General features: G+C 42.1%; 1 protein-coding gene across 16 annotated transcripts in view; it reads left to right on the top strand.

Moving 5' to 3' along the window:
* Eip93F (Ecdysone-induced protein 93F) overlaps positions 1-18,696 on the top strand; it is a 109,909-nt gene that overhangs the window by 79,181 nt on the left and 12,032 nt on the right. For 15 of the 16 annotated variants that reach the window (XR_015316407.1, XM_086974063.1, XM_086974068.1 and 12 more), the window contains 3 exons: positions 14,558-14,962; positions 15,200-15,425; positions 15,725-16,406. Coding sequence is in view for 15 of the 16 variants with exons in the window: in XM_086974063.1 (XP_086830189.1) it covers positions 14,558-14,962; positions 15,200-15,425; positions 15,725-16,406 (1,313 nt within the window). In the remaining variant the exon portion in view is untranslated. The remainder of the gene's footprint in view (positions 1-14,557; positions 14,963-15,199; positions 15,426-15,724; positions 16,407-18,696) is intronic. The other variant, XM_086974064.1, reaches the window with a different exon arrangement.

Below are 18,696 nucleotides of genomic sequence, written 5' to 3'. Positions count from 1 at the left end.
GCAATCGGCCGCGACCCCACAATTCAAGCGCGCAGTCGTCATATGATAGATGTGCTGTTGTTACAAATAGGATTAAAATAAGTTCAGTTTCTGCTTTAACAACCGGCGCCATCGCTTCTGATGCCGCGGTAGAAGAACAACGTAATGGCGTTATCGGCAAATTACTACTACTACTACTACTACTACGGCTATCGACGCCATTGGTACTTTTAGCTTGATCTGTGCTCTTCATCCACCCCCCGCTGGGAAACAGGTTAATTATTTGCTTATACCAGTCAGAAGAGGAACCGGTTCGCCAAGAGCGATTTTGGATAAAGGCACTGAGGCTCGTAGATGACGATCGATGCCTTTCATTTGCGCATGCATACGAATAGATAAGCACACTCTCCTCTTAAATACAAAACACTCATATAAACTACCTACAATTATATATCTGTATATATATGGGGGCAAGGGGTTTCCAGGTATTTGTTTTTTTGGTCAAAACCAACTGTTACTTGCATTGAGCGGAATTGCTCAGTGTTCAATCCAACAAGAATACCAGTTTTCGTTCTGAAACGGGAAAACGGCTAGGCAACGTGGACGATTAGGACAATGGCAATAGCGATTCAATGTGGCTGGCAGCCATTATTGTTAATGTTGTTGTTGTTGTTATTCGGTTTTGTCACTTGTGCGCAGCATTTAGACAGATTTCGTGTTCATGCTTCGCGACGCCTCAGCATCACACACGAAATTCAAGGCCCAAAACGGATTTTTACTGATGGTGGCCACCTGAGACAAGCCGAAAAAGATCCCGCAACACTGCTCAGTCCTGTAGCACTGTAAAACTCTCCTCCGCCCACCAAAATAGTGAGAAGAAAAAATGGCCCGGTAATCGAAGTGACATATGTCAAGTAGTTTTACCCCTCCGTACATCAGCTTTACCTGTTTGGCCAGCGACGTGTGCATGGCGTGGGTGTGATCATGAGCGTGGCATCGGACATGTTCTGAGCTACTGAGTTTTTTTTTCTACCACAAAGTTCGCTTGATATATATTTCCCCGAATTGAGAATAGTATACTGAGAGAGTTTTTGGGGATATTGAAAGCTTCTGAGAACTAGCAGAAGTGGCAATAACAACGAGGTTAGCATCGTTCTTGGTTTAAAACTTTCGAGCTTGAAGAATAAACAAGTTTAATACTTTAAGCGCCAGAGTTGCGGGCCTTGACATTCTTCATGTGTACACGAGTTTTACGGTTGTAATGTTAAGTGAAAGTTATTATCAGATAACTTGATACCGAGGGCTTACCTGATTATGTTAAGTTCAGCGTCCAGTAAAATAGATTAAAGTGTTTATTGATGATTGTCGCCCGTTTAGATGTGAGCCGCCAAGCTATATTAAAAACAATGATGGCATCTTCTGTAAAGATCATGCTAGTTAAAGGTAACTTGTAAGAAAATGATGCACATATCAGCCAGTTGGGTCTTGATGCGATTTTTCATTTGTTATTTATGAATTGGTAAGTTTTTGGCACACGATACCAACGAGATATTATTAATCTAGAAAGTTCTTTTTTTTTTTTTACATAATGATATCAGAATATGTTCCCGATTATTAATTGATGCTAGATTCTCCATTTTTTTTTTTTTAATTCGTCTTAGCATATATTCAGTTTTTTGTTATTATTATTTTTATTGGTTATGATAAACACCTTCTATGCGCACGAGCAATGTAATTGCTTGGTTTTCGAAAGGCAGCCATGATTCGTACTGCACTAGGCACTAATCAAAAGGAATTATCTAGGTTGTATATCATAGTTCAAGAAAATCGCAGGTCAGGATTTTGGTCACACTGAATTTTATACCCATGTAGGCCCACCAGTCAATGTTTAGAGCACATTAAGCTCAGTCCCTGAATCCATTACTATAACCTCGTCGTTGTAATCAAAGCGTTCACAAAGGCGCAATTTGATCTTACATCGAACGTGATGGTTTTTTTTTCAACCCGGACCCTTCTACAGCGATACGCATTAGAACAACAGTAGCAAAATGTCGTATGATTTTCTCATTGATCTTAGCTTGCTTTTCTTTGTGCTATGTGTTTGTTAAGTTTTCTTGCTATTATCCCTAAATTCAGCCAGATCGAGCTGTGCCACCTGTTACGTCTGGAACGTCCCAATGTTACTGAAGCTGGAGTTGAGCCCCGTTACCCTGCTCTGTCCTCCCCTTGTCCTTAAAAAAATGACGAAATATACCCATGTTTCGCCCATGTCGAATGCGACTCAACGACATGATACCCATAAAGCAGTCATGGCCACTCGGTTACGGTAGCATCGCCGATGTTTTCAGAAGTGGCAGATATGTTGCAAGCAAAGTTCGCAATCCCGTTATTAGCATGTAGTATGTACAGGTGGTGTCGTAATGACCGCGAGCGATGGTACTTCTTATTCGGTGGGTAACAAGTACGCCGCAGTAGTCAATAGTCTTTAACCAAAGATCCATTAGATCGAATCTCAGGGACGGAGGCAAATGCAACTGGTTTACATTTGTCACAGCTCGTTTTCTTGATTGATCGCTCTTCCCCCTTCCAAGTTTTTTTTTAGCGATCTCAGTTTGTAGGGTTACAACCCAGCGTGATTATTATATGCACACACACACACACACACACACACACACACACACGTTTAGTGGAGGCGAGCCACGTAAAGGAAGCGTGCATACGCACGGTTCTTATATACATAGATGTATTTGATAGAAAAATGCACATCTAATAACAAAAGAAAGCTCGTTTAAAAAGCATTGATTCATCTCGTATCGGATGTTTGAATGCAGACGATGCCAAATACCGCCCTACGATGGGAGGACAGAGGTTTTGCCCCGAAAGTAAAATTACTTTGAAAATAGGGCTCAGCCAGCGGATGAGTCGAAATCGTATCTGCTGCCATTCCTGTAAACTGAAGCCGACCGTAAAGACAATGATAATGATGACAATCTGATACTATTGTAAGGCTGTCGTTTAGCTTGAATTTTACAAGTATACTGATATGGCGCACAATTTGAGAAAATCACATAACAAATAAAGCTAACTAAGAAACCCTCTAGTTATTATTACCATCATGATCTAAAACGAACGTCTGCACGTCGATACGTTTACCTTACTCACTATAACCGGTTGAAGCTATGTAAGGCAAACATGACAGATAGCCACTGACTGCAGGCCAGTCAGTCAGTTGTAAGCGATTGAATGAAACGCATCGACAGTTACGAGAAAAGTCACAGACCGGATATCTTAAAATCGCACCAATTTTTGATAAGACCCATACTATTACCATACATGTTGAATCAAGTTATAAATTATAGCCGTGACCTACAGAGTAGCCAAGTGAAAATTGCAACTTTAGGCTCTCGCATCATCTAACCGTGCGCGACTCTGACTTGGCCGGTTATTAAAAAATAAAAAAAAAACACCGCACAAATTTAATGAGTTTCCAACAAGATTCGGCAAAGATTCAGCAACGCGTATTCAACGATTTCGGCTTTTCTCAACAACACATTTAGCTACGTCGGTCGATAGCCGCCTTTGCCGAAATAGGCTGCCTTAGTATAGCGTGCGCCAGCTGAACGGTTATGGCGATAAGGGCAATTCTGTGCGAATTTTCTGAACAAAATTAACGGCTTTTGCGCTGTCAGCAGCATATTACCTATGTCTAATCATACGGCGAGCAGTCCGAGCTGATGTCGCCCAATCCGCAAACGCGAAAGAACTATTATTGAAATACCGTTGTCACTTAACTGTTGTTATTTATTGGCGGAAGACATTCGAATTTTATCTTCCTCACAAAGAGCGCTCCCTAATGAGCAGTGCTGATGAATACTGGAAGCGGGTTTCTGTAGCAGTCGCCGAAAGCGCAGCTGTTACCACTTCGATAACGATTAGTAGAGATGACACGCAATCGGCTGTCATTACAGATACTGATTTTGTTGCTATTAAGATCAGTGTTTCTCCTGCGTCTCGTAGGAACACAACGGCGCCTAAAGAGCCTGAGCGGCTAGAAAATGGACTGGGAAAAAGCGGTCCTATAATACGAACGTATGATTTCGCCCTAAACCGCTAATCCTTTGTTCTTCGTCCTCTTTAGAACCGCTCGATTTAAAAACGTTTGGCCCGACGAGCAACTATACGTGGGGAAACCATAAGCGAACAAAATGCGCCCCGCTAAACGTGTTCCAGAGACCTCTTGATACAGCTTCTCGCTGTAGTTCAGAATATCTAGGTGCAGTCGTTTTGCATTTGATCTTAGATTCCTGCATGCGGGATGAAGATAACGTGTAAACAGGGATACGTCGGTTATCGGTATAATTGTTCTGTTAATTCTGGATTAGGTTCTAAAGGAGCGCACATGACCATAATTGTTATAGAAATAGATTCTACTCTTATCGTTAACTACAGTCAACCGGTGTGAACAGATCTAGATCTAAGTCGACGATCAAAATCTTTTGTCAAGCGCACATATATGTCAGTGCCTACTAACGACTAGCCATACTCTGCTGCGGAATATAAAACATACGCTGCATATGTAAAAAGACCGCTGTATCTATGAGCTTACATACATAATTCGTGGTAGGGTACGAAAACGCTTATAGGTGATCGAAATTGTTGGAAGTAAGGTAGTCGATGTGGCACGATGCAGCATCTAGAATGTGACATGTGATGATAGCGGGATTTACAGACAATTCGTTTAGCTTGCGGTTTTTGGCTGGCAGAACGTCTGGCCTGTGCTTCATCCAGCCTTACCGACAGCGACCAGATCTTCGAACATAAATGCGTTAATTATTAACAGCGCCTGTGTCCTTTTTAGAACTAATTTTTAACTAATCAGTTTTGTCTAATTTAGTCGTTCACTACTGGGATTATACTTTGTACTTCCCGCCAACTACGTGCACTGTCACGTCGGCTAGGGGCCTTATTTTTGCTTTCTGCTTGACCTCGATTATGTACGGGTACGGCACATTGATAGACCCTGGGAATTTTTCAGTGTTTACCCATGACAGCTTCCGTCTCATTCTGCTATACATAGGAAAAAGAGACGGTAGAGTTAGATGAGAAATTACATTTGTGTACGCAATAGATTTACGCGTCGAAGACAAGATGACTATCCTTAACGTTTGATCAATACTATTAGTCGTACGCTGTCGTTGAGCCAAACCCGTTGAAGATCATCACTGTGCGAGTTCGACACGCTAGTTGTCCCTACTTATTCGCCTCGCCATGCGGTTAATAAACCAAACAGGATATTTCCTCATGTTTAGTTATCCCGAATTTTCCCTTTTCCTTTTTGTCTAAAATAAATCCATCAACGTGGCACGACATCCCCTTACGTGGGCCCGCCTGGTTTCAATCATTTCATAGCTTTGGCGGAACAGTCACTGTCTGAATATCACGCAAGTAAAGTCCAGTTCTATAGACCAAACAGTAGGCTTTCTGTACACTCGGTCTTCCAGCGGAATTCCACTGTCGAAAAACTAATAATAACGTATGTGTACGTACACGTACGTACGCACACATACATTTCGACACATGCGCTGTGTTCTGGGACTATGCACGACCGCTTATTAGATTGTTCCTTGCGCAAAACTAACATCAAAACGGTTTTCCCTCTGGTGATGTTTTTATTCGCTCTGAGCTGTTTGTTGATGTACCTGAACGGGTCATCTTGCTAAGTCGGGTTGCGTAGACGTGTTAAACGAATTTTTCATACGTGCATATATCGGAGCGATATAGTGGTTTATGGTAGTTACTGGTGAATACATATATGTACATATATGACAAACGCATCAATATAATAATGACTACCCATCAAAATGAAAGGAGGAAGAGCAGCGACAAAAATAAACGATACTAATAGAGTAATTGTCATGGTGGGTTTGCACAAAGCGCATTATATAGGAAGCGCTTCTTATAACGTCACATCACGTATATATAATGTATATAGGTTATTACCTCGTCTGAAAAGAGCTGCATTAGGAAGCAAATTTGGCTTCACTTTTGACCAATTAAACAGACGTTTCGAATTCAGCGATCGTGTTCGGCTAGGAGTGAATTATATAGTGTCAACACGCGCTTCATTTTCAGCTCTTCGTTCTCCTACGTGTTTAATCACTTTTATTTAAGTAAATAAAAAAGAAGCTAATAAACATCGCAGCTACGGTACGGGGTAGAACGCTGCTTGCACTTGTATAGGTTTCTCGATGTTCCAGTGCCAGACGCCATCGTTCAGCCGACCAATCTATCGTATTAGAGAATAGCAATAGCAGGCCAAAGCAGAATGCCCACTAACTATACATGAGCGCAATGTATTGATTACGGTTGTTGTTTTTCCCTGTAGTGTTCTGGCAAGCGTTTTTTTTTTTAAATTTCACTCGACACAATCATCGTTCTATGGGACGACCCAGGTATTTTTCAGTGTTATTTTGCCCTCCTCTATTCCGAACTATTCTGCTGGTTATATATATATATATATGCCACTTTGCGCTTGAACGCAATCATCTGTGTGGGTACCGCCAGTTTTCGGGAACCCGCCATTGCGGGACGTTTTTCTGGTTCCCTTACTGTCTGGTAGCCCAGCGTCGGTCGTTTTCGGCCGGCGCGTATTACGGTTACCTTCGCTGCTGCTCCGCGCGCTTCCGTTAGTTAAAACTTCTATTTTAGTAGTTAGAAGCTATACAGATTATTCTGTAATGGGTTACGTTATGCGACATATACACACTGTCCTTGTTTCTAGGTAATTTTTCTTTTGCCACATGCACCTCCCTCTGCGCTACGTAGTGTTGTCATGTAATTCTTGTCGTCGCGGCCATTGTTGTCAACAGGGTTGTTGTCGCGTCGTAACTACATGTTACATTTTGAGATACACATATCCTATACACGGATTGTTGTTGTTGTTGTTGTTGTTGAGACACAAGGACACCGTTTCGGCATTGCTCGAGCATCACTCCAGCGCTCCGCGGAGAAACTCACAAAGGAGCATATAGTCGATCCATATAAACATACATGTATCACTTTGCCATATGAACTACACTGTAATTATAGTGTACATAGAGTAATAAAATCTGTAGAATACAATAGTTAACGCATGAATTAAACGTTTAGCGTCAGCTCCCCTTTTGTTATAACGTTCGTATTCCACCCATTAGGCCGCATCCGCCGTATTTGACTGCGTTGCTTGCGTTCTGGGTTACGTCGACAATCTTTTACACGTATTGTAAAAAAAACGTGGTTCGAAGGCAGTAGTGGCTGCAAATGATCCGCACAGATTTTGGCTGTAAGGACGGATCAAGCTGTCTAAACTAGTGAATTTTTGTGCGCCATAAATGAGTGTCATATGAAATGTTTCTTTGCAGAAGTCCTGAGGTTCATTTAGCGGAAATCCCCGAAGTCGATTTCTTTTTTATGCGAAAAAAATAATTGAATTCATTAGTTTGTTTGCTGCTGAAACGACTAATGGGTCTAAAAACTATAGTGTTTGGCTGGGTTTTTATCGGCGAATTTTATTTTTTGTAACATAATGTTTGTGGTCGCAGCATTCACTAAAATGGCCTTAGGCCTTCGTTACAGTGAAAGCCTTAGATTTGTCTATATTTATCAACCTGCCAATTTTTGGAGTGGTTATATTGCGAAGTTCCCCGATATCTGTGCTTACATTGTTGGAGCTATCAAGAAGATTCAGAAAATATATTTGTATAATTTAAAAAATACTTTTTGCACGAAATTACAGATATACCTACTATATGCGGGGAAGGCCAGCGAAAGTCACATTACTGATTAAGACGACAGAAAATATTGTAAATCTTCTACACTCCATCATGCTCTCGCTCATCGAGATAAGAATGATCATGTATAATAAAACCCATTGCCATTGGCTAATTAAAGCTAACTAAGTAATGTGCCTCGCATCTTCTCGTGTTTTTCACGCCATGGGCACTTCCTGTATCTGCGACTGACAACAGCAATAGCAAAGCAATCCACATTCGCGAGGCCGATTTGCCCATGTAGGCATTCTCCCATTACACTTCCGTCGGCCTCCACATACGGCTAATGAACGATCGTTTTCTCTTGCTTGCCCCGTGTGTATTTTTGCCCTCGTGTTCATATTTATGCAAATATATGCCAATGGAAACACGAGCAACACTAGAGGGCTTTCACATATCCTTAAGCGCGTAAATTCCCTACATATAAAATTGTAAAATATCAAACAAGTTTACAGTCAAGATACGCACTTAAGGAATTGTATCCACACATTTTCACGTATTAAGCTACAGATTAGTTGGTCATGCACACATCCAAGATCGCATTTTACCTATATATGCATATGTACATATACATATGTACGTGTCAATATATAAAAATGCACAAATGTGTGTTGTGCTGCTGCTGCTGCTGCTGTCAGCGCCGATGACCAACTGGCTGTGATCTTTATTATTATTTTTGTAGCGCGATGCTCTGTATTGGTTTATTGATGCCAGCAGTTCCCCCGCCACGAGGCAGTAGGACTGTCTGTTTAGGTGAAGGCGGCGGCGCGGATCGAGGATGGCCATCATAAATGACCATCACTGCAGTATGGCATATCAGCACTAATAGCTATACTCAAAATAGCTGTATTAGAATTAACGGCACTACATCCGGCGCTGCTGTTGCCGTTGCCATCGTCGTGGTATCCTCTCAGCGTAGCACAACAACTATGAAATAGCCGCTGCCTCTGACAAATTTATCGCGCTGGACATATATCCAGTTGTTCGTTCGTTTTTTAATCGTTTATTGGTTCTGCTGAATGGCCATTCGACCGCTCCAACAGGTGACCACTGATTTACTCGCGCTTTCGACCGGCTCAGCATTTGCCACTGAGATTCCTTTGCAGAAGTATAGAGATTAGTGCCCCCTTCGGCTAGTTGGCTTACTAAGTTCTTTGCCTTGCACCGCTGGACTTTCGCCTCTTTTTGTCTCTGCCGCTATTGTCGCCACCGTTACCGTGGTCGGTACGCGTCTGCTATGGCAGGACGGTTGTTAGCGCCTGCACAGCCGCCGCAGTACTGATTCATTGGTAGCGGCAGATGCGTCTTTTATCGGCAGCCATTTGGTTAGTTAGCTTCTGCGGGTCCAGTGTCGACACCGGTTACCTGCAGGGTCAGTCGGCCCAGGAGGACTTAGCCACCGGATGTCTCTGTTTTACAGCCAATACAGCTCATGTGGCTTAGTTTGCAGGAAACACACACACGACACAGTCACATAGGGCCGCTCTGGTCTGGCTCCGGGGATTATGGTATGCCCATCCCTACTTGGCAAACTGATGCTTTTTTAAAGAAGATAGCGCCTCCTTAGCGCCATCGAATCGAACGAGTAGGCACAATAACAACAAAGTCGACAATTTCGTCGCTGTGGCTAGTTAAGACGACCACTGACAGAGTGTTTAGAATATGGCGTAGTGGATAATCGTATAGATAATGCTATTATTGCTGAATTGAAGCAAGACTAGAGCACCTGGCGCATTCAATAAGCGTCGCGGCTGAAAAGAGCCGAGGGAGGCCGTCGATCCTGCTTGGCGTAGCATGGATAGTAGCGTATTTACGATATAAATCTTGCACGAAAACTTTACGCATCAAAGCGTATTTCTTTTTTTTTTTACCCAGCTGTTATTGATTTTACCTTTCGCGTTTTTAATTTACCGCTTAGTGTCGCGTTTTTAGTATTATTAATGAGTTATCCGTAAAAGTGCAATATATATTACAGACACGCGCATGTGCCAAATCCAGGCTGAAATAGATTAGTTAACTGTTGTTACATTAATAATTACCTAGTTAGACTTGTTAAAACCGACTGGGAAGCTATCCAAGATATACGTGGAGGTATATATCCAGCAGTATACGTGGAGAGCCACAACGTTTCAAACGTTGTGAAACACAGACAGTGAAATGAAAGATGAAGCCTATATAGATCGACTAACCATCAGATGAATACGCTGCTTTCTTGTAGTGTCTAAATAAACGTAGTCTCAGTCAGAACTCATAATTGTTGAGAGGCGGTACGACATTTATCGGACGGAAGCGTCAAGACAGAAGGGGCTGACAGCAGGCACTGAAATTTTGCTCATGCGCAGCGACCTATCACTCGCAATTTAGACTAGGATCATTGTCTCGGATTCATTAAGAGAGCGCACACTCAGACGGGACTGAAGGGCCGGATCTGTTAATGCTGGCTGTTACTGTTGTGTGAGTAAAAATTTTCGCATGCGAAAAAACTAACTGCACCGTGATTTTCTAATAATAACAACATAATTTTACAATGTAATAGTGATGACGCGAACCGGTGGACGCAATTTCAATAACAACAGCTACGTTTGCTGCTGCTGCTGCTGTTGTCAAATAGCAGGACCGCTAAACGGTAGAAACATCGTCACTTTATCAGACGTATTTTATCACAGGCGAGTTAAGCGCGTTCATTTTTTTTTTCGTGTTTTCGTTGACGGCTTTGAAGTACTAATCCTTGACCAGACCGCGCACGTGCTCAGCGAACTATCTTTTCGGACGGCTCTAAATATCCTATCTATACCGACTAGGGCATCTCTGTGTGAAATGACTTCGCATGGGGACAGAGGCGAAATAACGAAAAATTGTCTTAATAACACTAGCCACAGCGGCAGCCATCTTGCTTAGGTCAGATTACAGTAACAAGTTATTTCAGTATGTGCGCATCTATTTAAATGCAAATTATGTACGTAGCCACATACAAGCTTATAGCGGTAGATAGGCGTTTAGGAAAAAGCTTATTATTCTGCATTTCGCAATTATTATTAGAGTTAAGAAATTAGTTGACCGTGGACGTACGTTAGCGACAACGGGTGCTCATGATTCAGCCGTCAGTATACGTCGATCATCTTTTGTCAATCGACCCGGCGTAACTAACCTACAGTCATGTACACTGCCAAGGGATTAGGGGGTTTTGATCCAATTCCGCCATGTTTCGAAGTTATTCCTGTTTTCACGCGGCTAATCACAGGGCAAGACGGAAACGGCATTTACTATTTCTGCAAGAACGTAACTGCATCTAGTCTGCGCTTTTTAAGTTGTGATAGAGTTTTAGGAAAAAAAAAAAAAAGTTTTTCTCTCGTATACTGTACGCGCGTACATCGCTAATGACCTGCAATTTTTAAAGGTTAACTAGTTTCTGCTAGCTGTACGTATGCAAATCCCAATGCATCTGCCATTTCTGCAATAGGCGATTGTTATTATTAATTGTTGTTATTCCAATGTCATATCGAAGGTACGAGCGAATTTAATGAAAAGCCAACATATTCATTCAAGGTGACGCCACTTGACCCGTTTAATCACGACTTTACCCCCCACAGCAGTGCCGTTATGATGCTCGGCAAGTGAGGAAATAGTAAAAAGTGATACAGTTGTATCTGAATACAGTGGGGGGCGAATCGGTTAGAATAGTTCGAAATATTTAAATTTTAGAAACGCAATATACCCTAGCTACAAATGCGACCCTTTCAATAGTAAACAGCGGTCAGCGTTAAAGGGATAGTTGATCTCTACAAACATGTCGCTGTTACCAGTAGAAAACTTGTAAGTGGATATTCAAATGGAGATTTGTGATACCGGCACTAAAATAGGAGCTTTGCTACACTAGGCACGACGAAACCTTTTATCCGCCTTGGAAAATATGAGCTTGCAGAGTAAGCGCATGTAAAATTAAGAGCGGTTCTAGCTGAAGGCGTAAAAAATCAAATAATGTACAAAACGTGCAGATGCGCACGCATATTCTAGATAAAAAGTTTTTTTCAAAAACATATTTTTCTCCATGATGACGGCCCAATTCTAGATGGCTCCATTCCCAGAAATAAGCTCGAATGTAGGTCTGTTGTACATATCAGCCCACAACTGGCTCCTAGCTGAGTGACTGATCTGAAATTACTCGTTAAACTGAATGCGATCGAAACAGACGGATTCACTACCCTCGTGACGATGCTGATCACAGCGACGGATAAAATCGGTTGCATGTCAGTTATATCATTAAATCAATGGCGAAATGCAAGTTTCAATGAGCCTTTCAGGACTTCCTAAGTCGGTCCATAACACTACATAGCTAGCTGTGAACTTCACATGGTCTTAAATCTCGTACTGTTATGAGTATCACATGCTCTTTCTTATATTGTTTTCGTGAGTGTTCTCGAGGTGTATTTTTTTATATTTACACATAAAAATAACAGTGTCGAGTTCTAACGCTTCATACTGCTGTTAAATATTGCTTGAGACCGCTGATTTCCAACACGAACCGAATCGTGTCTGCACCCTGTTTCAAATCTTATTCTTCTTCTGGGTTGACCCTCGGCCTGAAATGCCATACAACAAAGAGCCTCTTTGAACGCTATTACGGGAACGACCCCAGCTTAGACCACCTTACATCTTCTTAAACTTCGCTGCCAAACCTGTTACCACTGTGTCATCACGAGAAGTTAATGCTCATACATTAAAACTAAGCATCCAGAATCAAATGTAAATATTTCCTTAATTTAAGCAATAAATTAAGTACGCATCAGTCAAATTGTGCTGTAAATAATAGTTACGTTAATATTAAAAATCAGGCAGCTTTGCAAGTACGACTATATGCCCACGAGCCGTATATATATATATCTAGTAGATAAAGCGCTAAAAAATAATGGTATGTCTGACAGATGACGAGATCCAACTATTTGGCTTACAAGATGCTGCTTTCTTTACGGTTGCCAATTTTTAACCGTACAGGACCAAATAAACTAGGATCGGGGCCTCAACTATCTTGACCAGAACAAAATCTAATTCCACGTTTTCAATTGCAAACTGTCCCCACAAGCGTCCCTAGATAGGCTTCCCCACTTCAACGGAACCGTTAAGCATCAATACGTTCGTACGAAATCGAAGCATTTCAGTAGATTCATTTTTAACTGTTTCAGCCGTAATTCTCATCTTCATTTCCCCCTGATGGCCTTCGCATATTCTCAGAGCGATCCGCTGTGTATCCATGCAACGATGCGAAACTAATTAAGAGATGGCAACAGTCAAGTCACCATGATCGTCTCAATAATCACCGTCATCATCAATAGAATCAGCGGCAATATTAGCATTCGTAGGGGAAATAGGTTGTTTTTGTTATTTGTGTTATTCTATGTTTTTCATATCTCTTTCCGTGCTGTCGTCGGGTCGCTCCGCGCACCCCATATTGTCTGTGACTAACCAACAGGTAAATGCAGCTTTCGCACATCCATATTTCAATTTTTATCCTATGCAGTTTACAAATTATTCGTTATATTCAAAGAGGCCCCATCAACTTGTTGTCGGTTAAGACAATATGCTCGGGGGCAGATGTGGAGATGGGGAACAAGGGCAAATAGTAAAAATGGTCATCTTCAACAACAGCGGCGATATCGACAACAACGACAGAAACACACATAAAAGCAACATAGCAACTAGTAAAATGTATAGCATCGACCCGTTTGTTTTTTTTTGCAACTGTTTGATCCTACATCGCTATCATCCCCCTCTTTCGTCTGCTTCTTGCTCAGTCAGATAGCACACAAGATAACGCCTTGTTCCAGACGGTCCTGCGACGTGTGCTATTTAGAAGACCAGACTGTGCATACAGATGTACAAATACATACAGCATTAATCCTTACTCTATTATGATTACTATTACTAGTATTATTTGAATGTTAGTTCGTTTTTTTTTGAACCGTAGCCGGCCATCAGTGGCCTATGCCTGCGTCCATGTGTTGATTAGCATTTACGTATTTCGCTTGTGTCGGCAAGTCTGTTTATAAATCGACATAAAACGTGTTGGCAGCAAGGTTCTCCAATGTGGACGGATGACTCGTAATGGATGATGCTGGACTGTTTTGTAGCCGTTATTCTTCGAGCAGATAGGGTGGGGCAAAAGAGCAGCCCCGTGATATGATACTCCCGAGTAGTTTTGGACATTTGCAACAAAAGAGAATATTAAATAAAGCCATTCAATGCACAAATGAATAAGTTTGCCTGTAAGAGTCATCTTTATGGTTAGGCATATATCAAATACCTGATAGGAGGTATGGACTATAACGGTTATAATTTATATGAACCCAACTAAATTGACAGCTTCAAGGTTAACGCATGCGCAAATCATTTAAACCGCGTGTATATAAAATGGGTTTTCATTTTGGTTCTTATCTAGAAGATCGAATTGATTTATCTAGAAAGATGCAGCGCTATTACGTGATTCGTTAGTGCTGCCTGTGCACACATATATTTTTACTTGGTCCAGAAAAAGACGACAACTTCTACGCCGCTATGAAGGCTAATAGGTCGTCTGGTCATGCGTTTAATAAAAATAGTACCTTGGATCTGATTTAGCTAACTAATGTTTTTGTGTATTAAGCCCGTCTTGCTTTTATGTAATATGTACATTAACTCCTCAAAGATAGACTATTCATATTGCGAGTACAACGGTCATCAGAAAATATTGATAATCAATCATTAGTTGTTTCTACCGTGTCTTTGTCTATTTGTAGCCGTGGAGCGGCGTGAATCACTTGAAGATTGGAGTCCCTCAGACAGTGGAAGTTCTCAGACCGGCGAGGTTCAGGCGGAATATCCGCGCAACTCTACAGCTTGTACCTCAACGGCCACCGGCGACCTACAACTCACAAACAATAGTAACAACTCTCCCGACCTAGAACATAAGGGAACTATCGACAGTTATTTGTTGAAGTCTTCGTTTTCATTACCTGAGTGTTTGAACAGGCAAGAGGAAGGGCACCGTGGCAAACCTGGAAACGGAACAAAATCAAATAATTCAAAGGCGTCTGGAAGAAGCCTCGTTGGAGCAGGCGCTGCCACTGCTACGAGCAGTCGGGTGCACGTGGCTAACAGCGCCATGGACCACGTGGACGGCATTGTGCCGCAGATAACAATGGGTGCGTGGATCTTCACATGTGATAGATACCAGTATAATATTTGCAGGCAGTACTTTGACCGAACGGTAGAAATGGGAAATTTATTAAGTCTATTCAGTTCTACTGATTCTTAGTTAGATTGCTTGAAGGGTTAAATGTGGAACTGGGAACAAGTCAAGATGAGTGTTAGGTCAATAAATTATTAAAAGTAAATAAATCACATGTCTTTTCTTCTTTATCTAATGACGATCGCTGCAGTTGTTGGAAACGCAGGGTGCTGGCCGTTATCTGATGGTCGTGACTTAGCTGGTTTATGTGGGGTATCAACGCTGTCTGACGGCAATGAAAGTGGGTGTGAAAGACTTTGTGAGGGTGAGGATCAGCCACTAGACCTTAGCCTTAATAACAGCAACAACCGGTCATCGCCGGAATCAAGCGGACATTCATCTGCCGCATCCGGTTCGGAACATACCGGAAGCATTTCGTAAGTCATTTTTGTTGCTTAATTACGCTCACTGTAAATTTTCAATCGTCCGTAATAAAGTGTTCTTTAGTTTAAAATAACTTCCTTAGAGTTTACATACAATCAATGTAGCTATGCTCCAACAACTTCTTAGGCGATTCTTCATGTAGTTATCGTCTAACTTTTTCTAACTAATTTTTATAAAATTAAAACTGTTATGATCAGGTTACATGCTCACACTCCATATCCTCATTTGACTCAATCCCAAAGACCACATCTTTTGATAAATTTTCCCTGTGTCTTTGTGCTTTTCCCTTCAGCTTAAAACGTAAGTCATCTGACAGCGTCATTTCAACAACTTCGGGAGTATCGTCTCCGCCCCATCCATCGGCCACGCCCCCTAGTACGCCCCTTCCTCTGGCCGCGGCGTTGGCTTCTGCAGCCGCGACTGCCACAGGCGTCGGCGTCACCGTTGCCAATGGCGGTAGTACCACGCTGGCCAGCTTGCCCAGCTTGGCAGGTTTGCCTCCACTTTCCGGCCTCCACTCCGGTCTGCCTCCACTTCTGGGCGGGGTAAACGCCAGTGTTCCCCCAAAACGGACTTACACCGAAGACGAGCTTCAAGCAGCCCTCAAGGACATTCAGATGGGCAAGCTAGGCACGCGGAGGGCCGCCGTCATCTATGGCATTCCTCGATCGACTTTACGAAACAAAGTGTACAAGATGGCCAATGATCGCAGGAAAATGTCTGCTACTGGTGGGACTTCAGGAGCATCCTCAGGGTCAGCCAATACCACTCAATCGACATCGGCGGCAACCAAGAAGATAAACATATCCAATGGAAGTGGAACCAATGGTGCAGGCGTTGTAAGTGGTGGTGTGAATGCTGGAGCAGACGCAGGGCTAACTGGCAGCATGGGAAGAACACCCTTAGAGGCGACCCCTGACGGGACACCGTCGGGTCAGACGGAACTTATCGATGGCGAGGCGAGTGAAGCATTTGTAAGCATAACTGTTAGAAGAATAGTCGTTTGATAACAGTACTGATTTACAATAGGACTCGTCGATTCGTTGTGGCAGTGTAGTTATGTGGTGTGTTTCGTGATGCCAAGGGGTAGTAACGAAGTATTTTGCTGGTAGAAAAAAACTTAAAATTCAGCCTTTTTTTTTGAAACGTGAATGCAGAGTATGGCGTAATTGCTAGAATGCAGCACAAGAACCACAACGTATTATATTGCCGAAGATGACAAAACAAAATAGCGAATATATTTTAGGCTACAGCAATATATTACCACGACGCTCCCTCTTCTAATTTGACATATCCTAATATTATTATTGTTATTATGACGTGGTTGAATAGGATATAGATAGGCAGGTATGTAAAAATGTAATATTAGTGTACGTACGCATGTCAAAGCTGCGCTGTTATTGCTAACTTCTTAACACAGAAAAATCTAAGGATCTCGGTAACGGTGAAGTTCGCTTAGAGAGATCGATACCTATTACGTTGCCTTCAAGACGGCCTTCGATTGGGAACCGGTGAAATTACTCTGCAGGTAGATGCTTATTTATTAGAGGAGTACGTTTATTACTTTATCATCTTTTCAGTTTTGGTGGTTGCCCTCTCAAAATCAATATCGTGGTCAAACCTACAATCAAATGTTCTCTATCCTTGTGGGGCTCCTCCAATGATAGCTCTGGCGTTTCAAATGCTTAGTCTCAAAGCAGAGGGACTAGCGGCCAATCAGTTCAATGCAGCGTCACTAATGGCGACAACAATATAATTATAATTATCATAACATGTCATATAAAAGACACTCAATTTCCCGGCATCGGAAATACAAGGACCAGAGAATCTGCTCTCTCGACCAGGGGAGTTGCGGTCAACAAGAGCCTATTGAAATTGGCCTTCATTCACAGAATTTCCCTGCGTGTGATCTTAGAGTTTATTGATTCTCTATGTATTGACTAACAACTGAAGGTCAAACATATACCTTACCCTAGGCTGTGGCCATATTGATGACACAGATTTTGCACACGGTAGGATATATGTCTTGTTTTTTGTTTCGATCACATATTTCCATTCGTTTTTTCCAAATCGGCAAACACGAACTTTTGCGTATTTGGGGAGGATATAACTAAGAGCGTGTCTTAACTGGTACGTAATCAAGCTATGGACGCTCCACATTTAGCCGCTGAAGCTATAACTGGCAAAATTTGTCTAGCCAGTCAATTTTATTCAATTTCGTGTGTTATTAAATAGAGCATCCGAAAGTATCAAAGATTTCAGAGTAAGTTCAGTAACCTCACTGGTTCGGATATCGCAGACTCTTGCGTCATATACTGCTTGGCTTTCACTGGCGTTATCTGGACAAAGTTCTCCTCTGCGGGTATTACGAGTAGTTTTCGATGTTCGAGCAGAGATTTTTGAAATTTGTCAATAACAATCGACTAGCATAAACGACAAACCTTCAATTGAAGTTTCACGATTCCGATTCGGTATATTCGCTGTTAGTCGATCCATACATCAATATTATGTACATCTTCCCAATGAATTTCTTGTGCTTAACATGTCATCAAAGGCCACCGTATTACGCCGCTGTTCTTCGTGATGAAGGCTCTATTTAGGTGGATAGAGCGGTCCATGGTCGATAGGGTAGAAAAAAATCGGGATTTTTGCGTCTTTCCGTCAGATTGCTGAGAGATGTTGTAAACATAACCAAGGCGTGTTAATGATGGCAGGCTTCTTAATGGATATTGAATTACATTTTAACGTTTTTTCATTCACACTCACGTATGATCGCAGCGTTCAGTTCTCCCTGCCTCTGCTGGCGCGGAACCGATGACGTTTCGTTCGCAGCGAGACGGAAAAAATCAGAGTTACAATAGCTGTTGATCACTATGAAGTGTTATCGTTCTGCGAACTATCGTAATTGCATGTACTTTATAGCGTTTGAACATATCTCGTGAGTGTGCAAGCTTGCGTTATGATATATCTGACATTGATATATAACGTACCAAAGCCAATGTATGTACACAAATTTGCATAAGGGAAGGGCAAGCATTGAAAGCAGGGCCGCGTTTCAACTCGTGTCGACCAGCAGTCCAACTGACTTAATTCCACTACAGGGCCGAATGAGAACCATAGAAATGAACACTTCTACTAGCAGACAGGGTGCATCTAGGGCTTGCGATTCGCGAGATCAGACAGGGTACGTCACAGAGCACCTAAGACGAAGAGATAAACGTAAAATAAAAGTTGTTGCAAGTCAGCCGAGAAACTCTTCATCCG

Source organism: Varroa destructor, unplaced genomic scaffold (assembly GCF_002443255.2).
Source record: "Varroa destructor unplaced genomic scaffold, Vdes_3.0 BEIS01000007.1, whole genome shotgun sequence".
NCBI classification, from domain to species: Eukaryota; Metazoa; Arthropoda; class Arachnida; order Mesostigmata; family Varroidae; genus Varroa; species Varroa destructor.
Note: the sequence above shows the minus strand (reverse complement) of the source record. Positions and strands in the feature narration are given on the sequence as shown.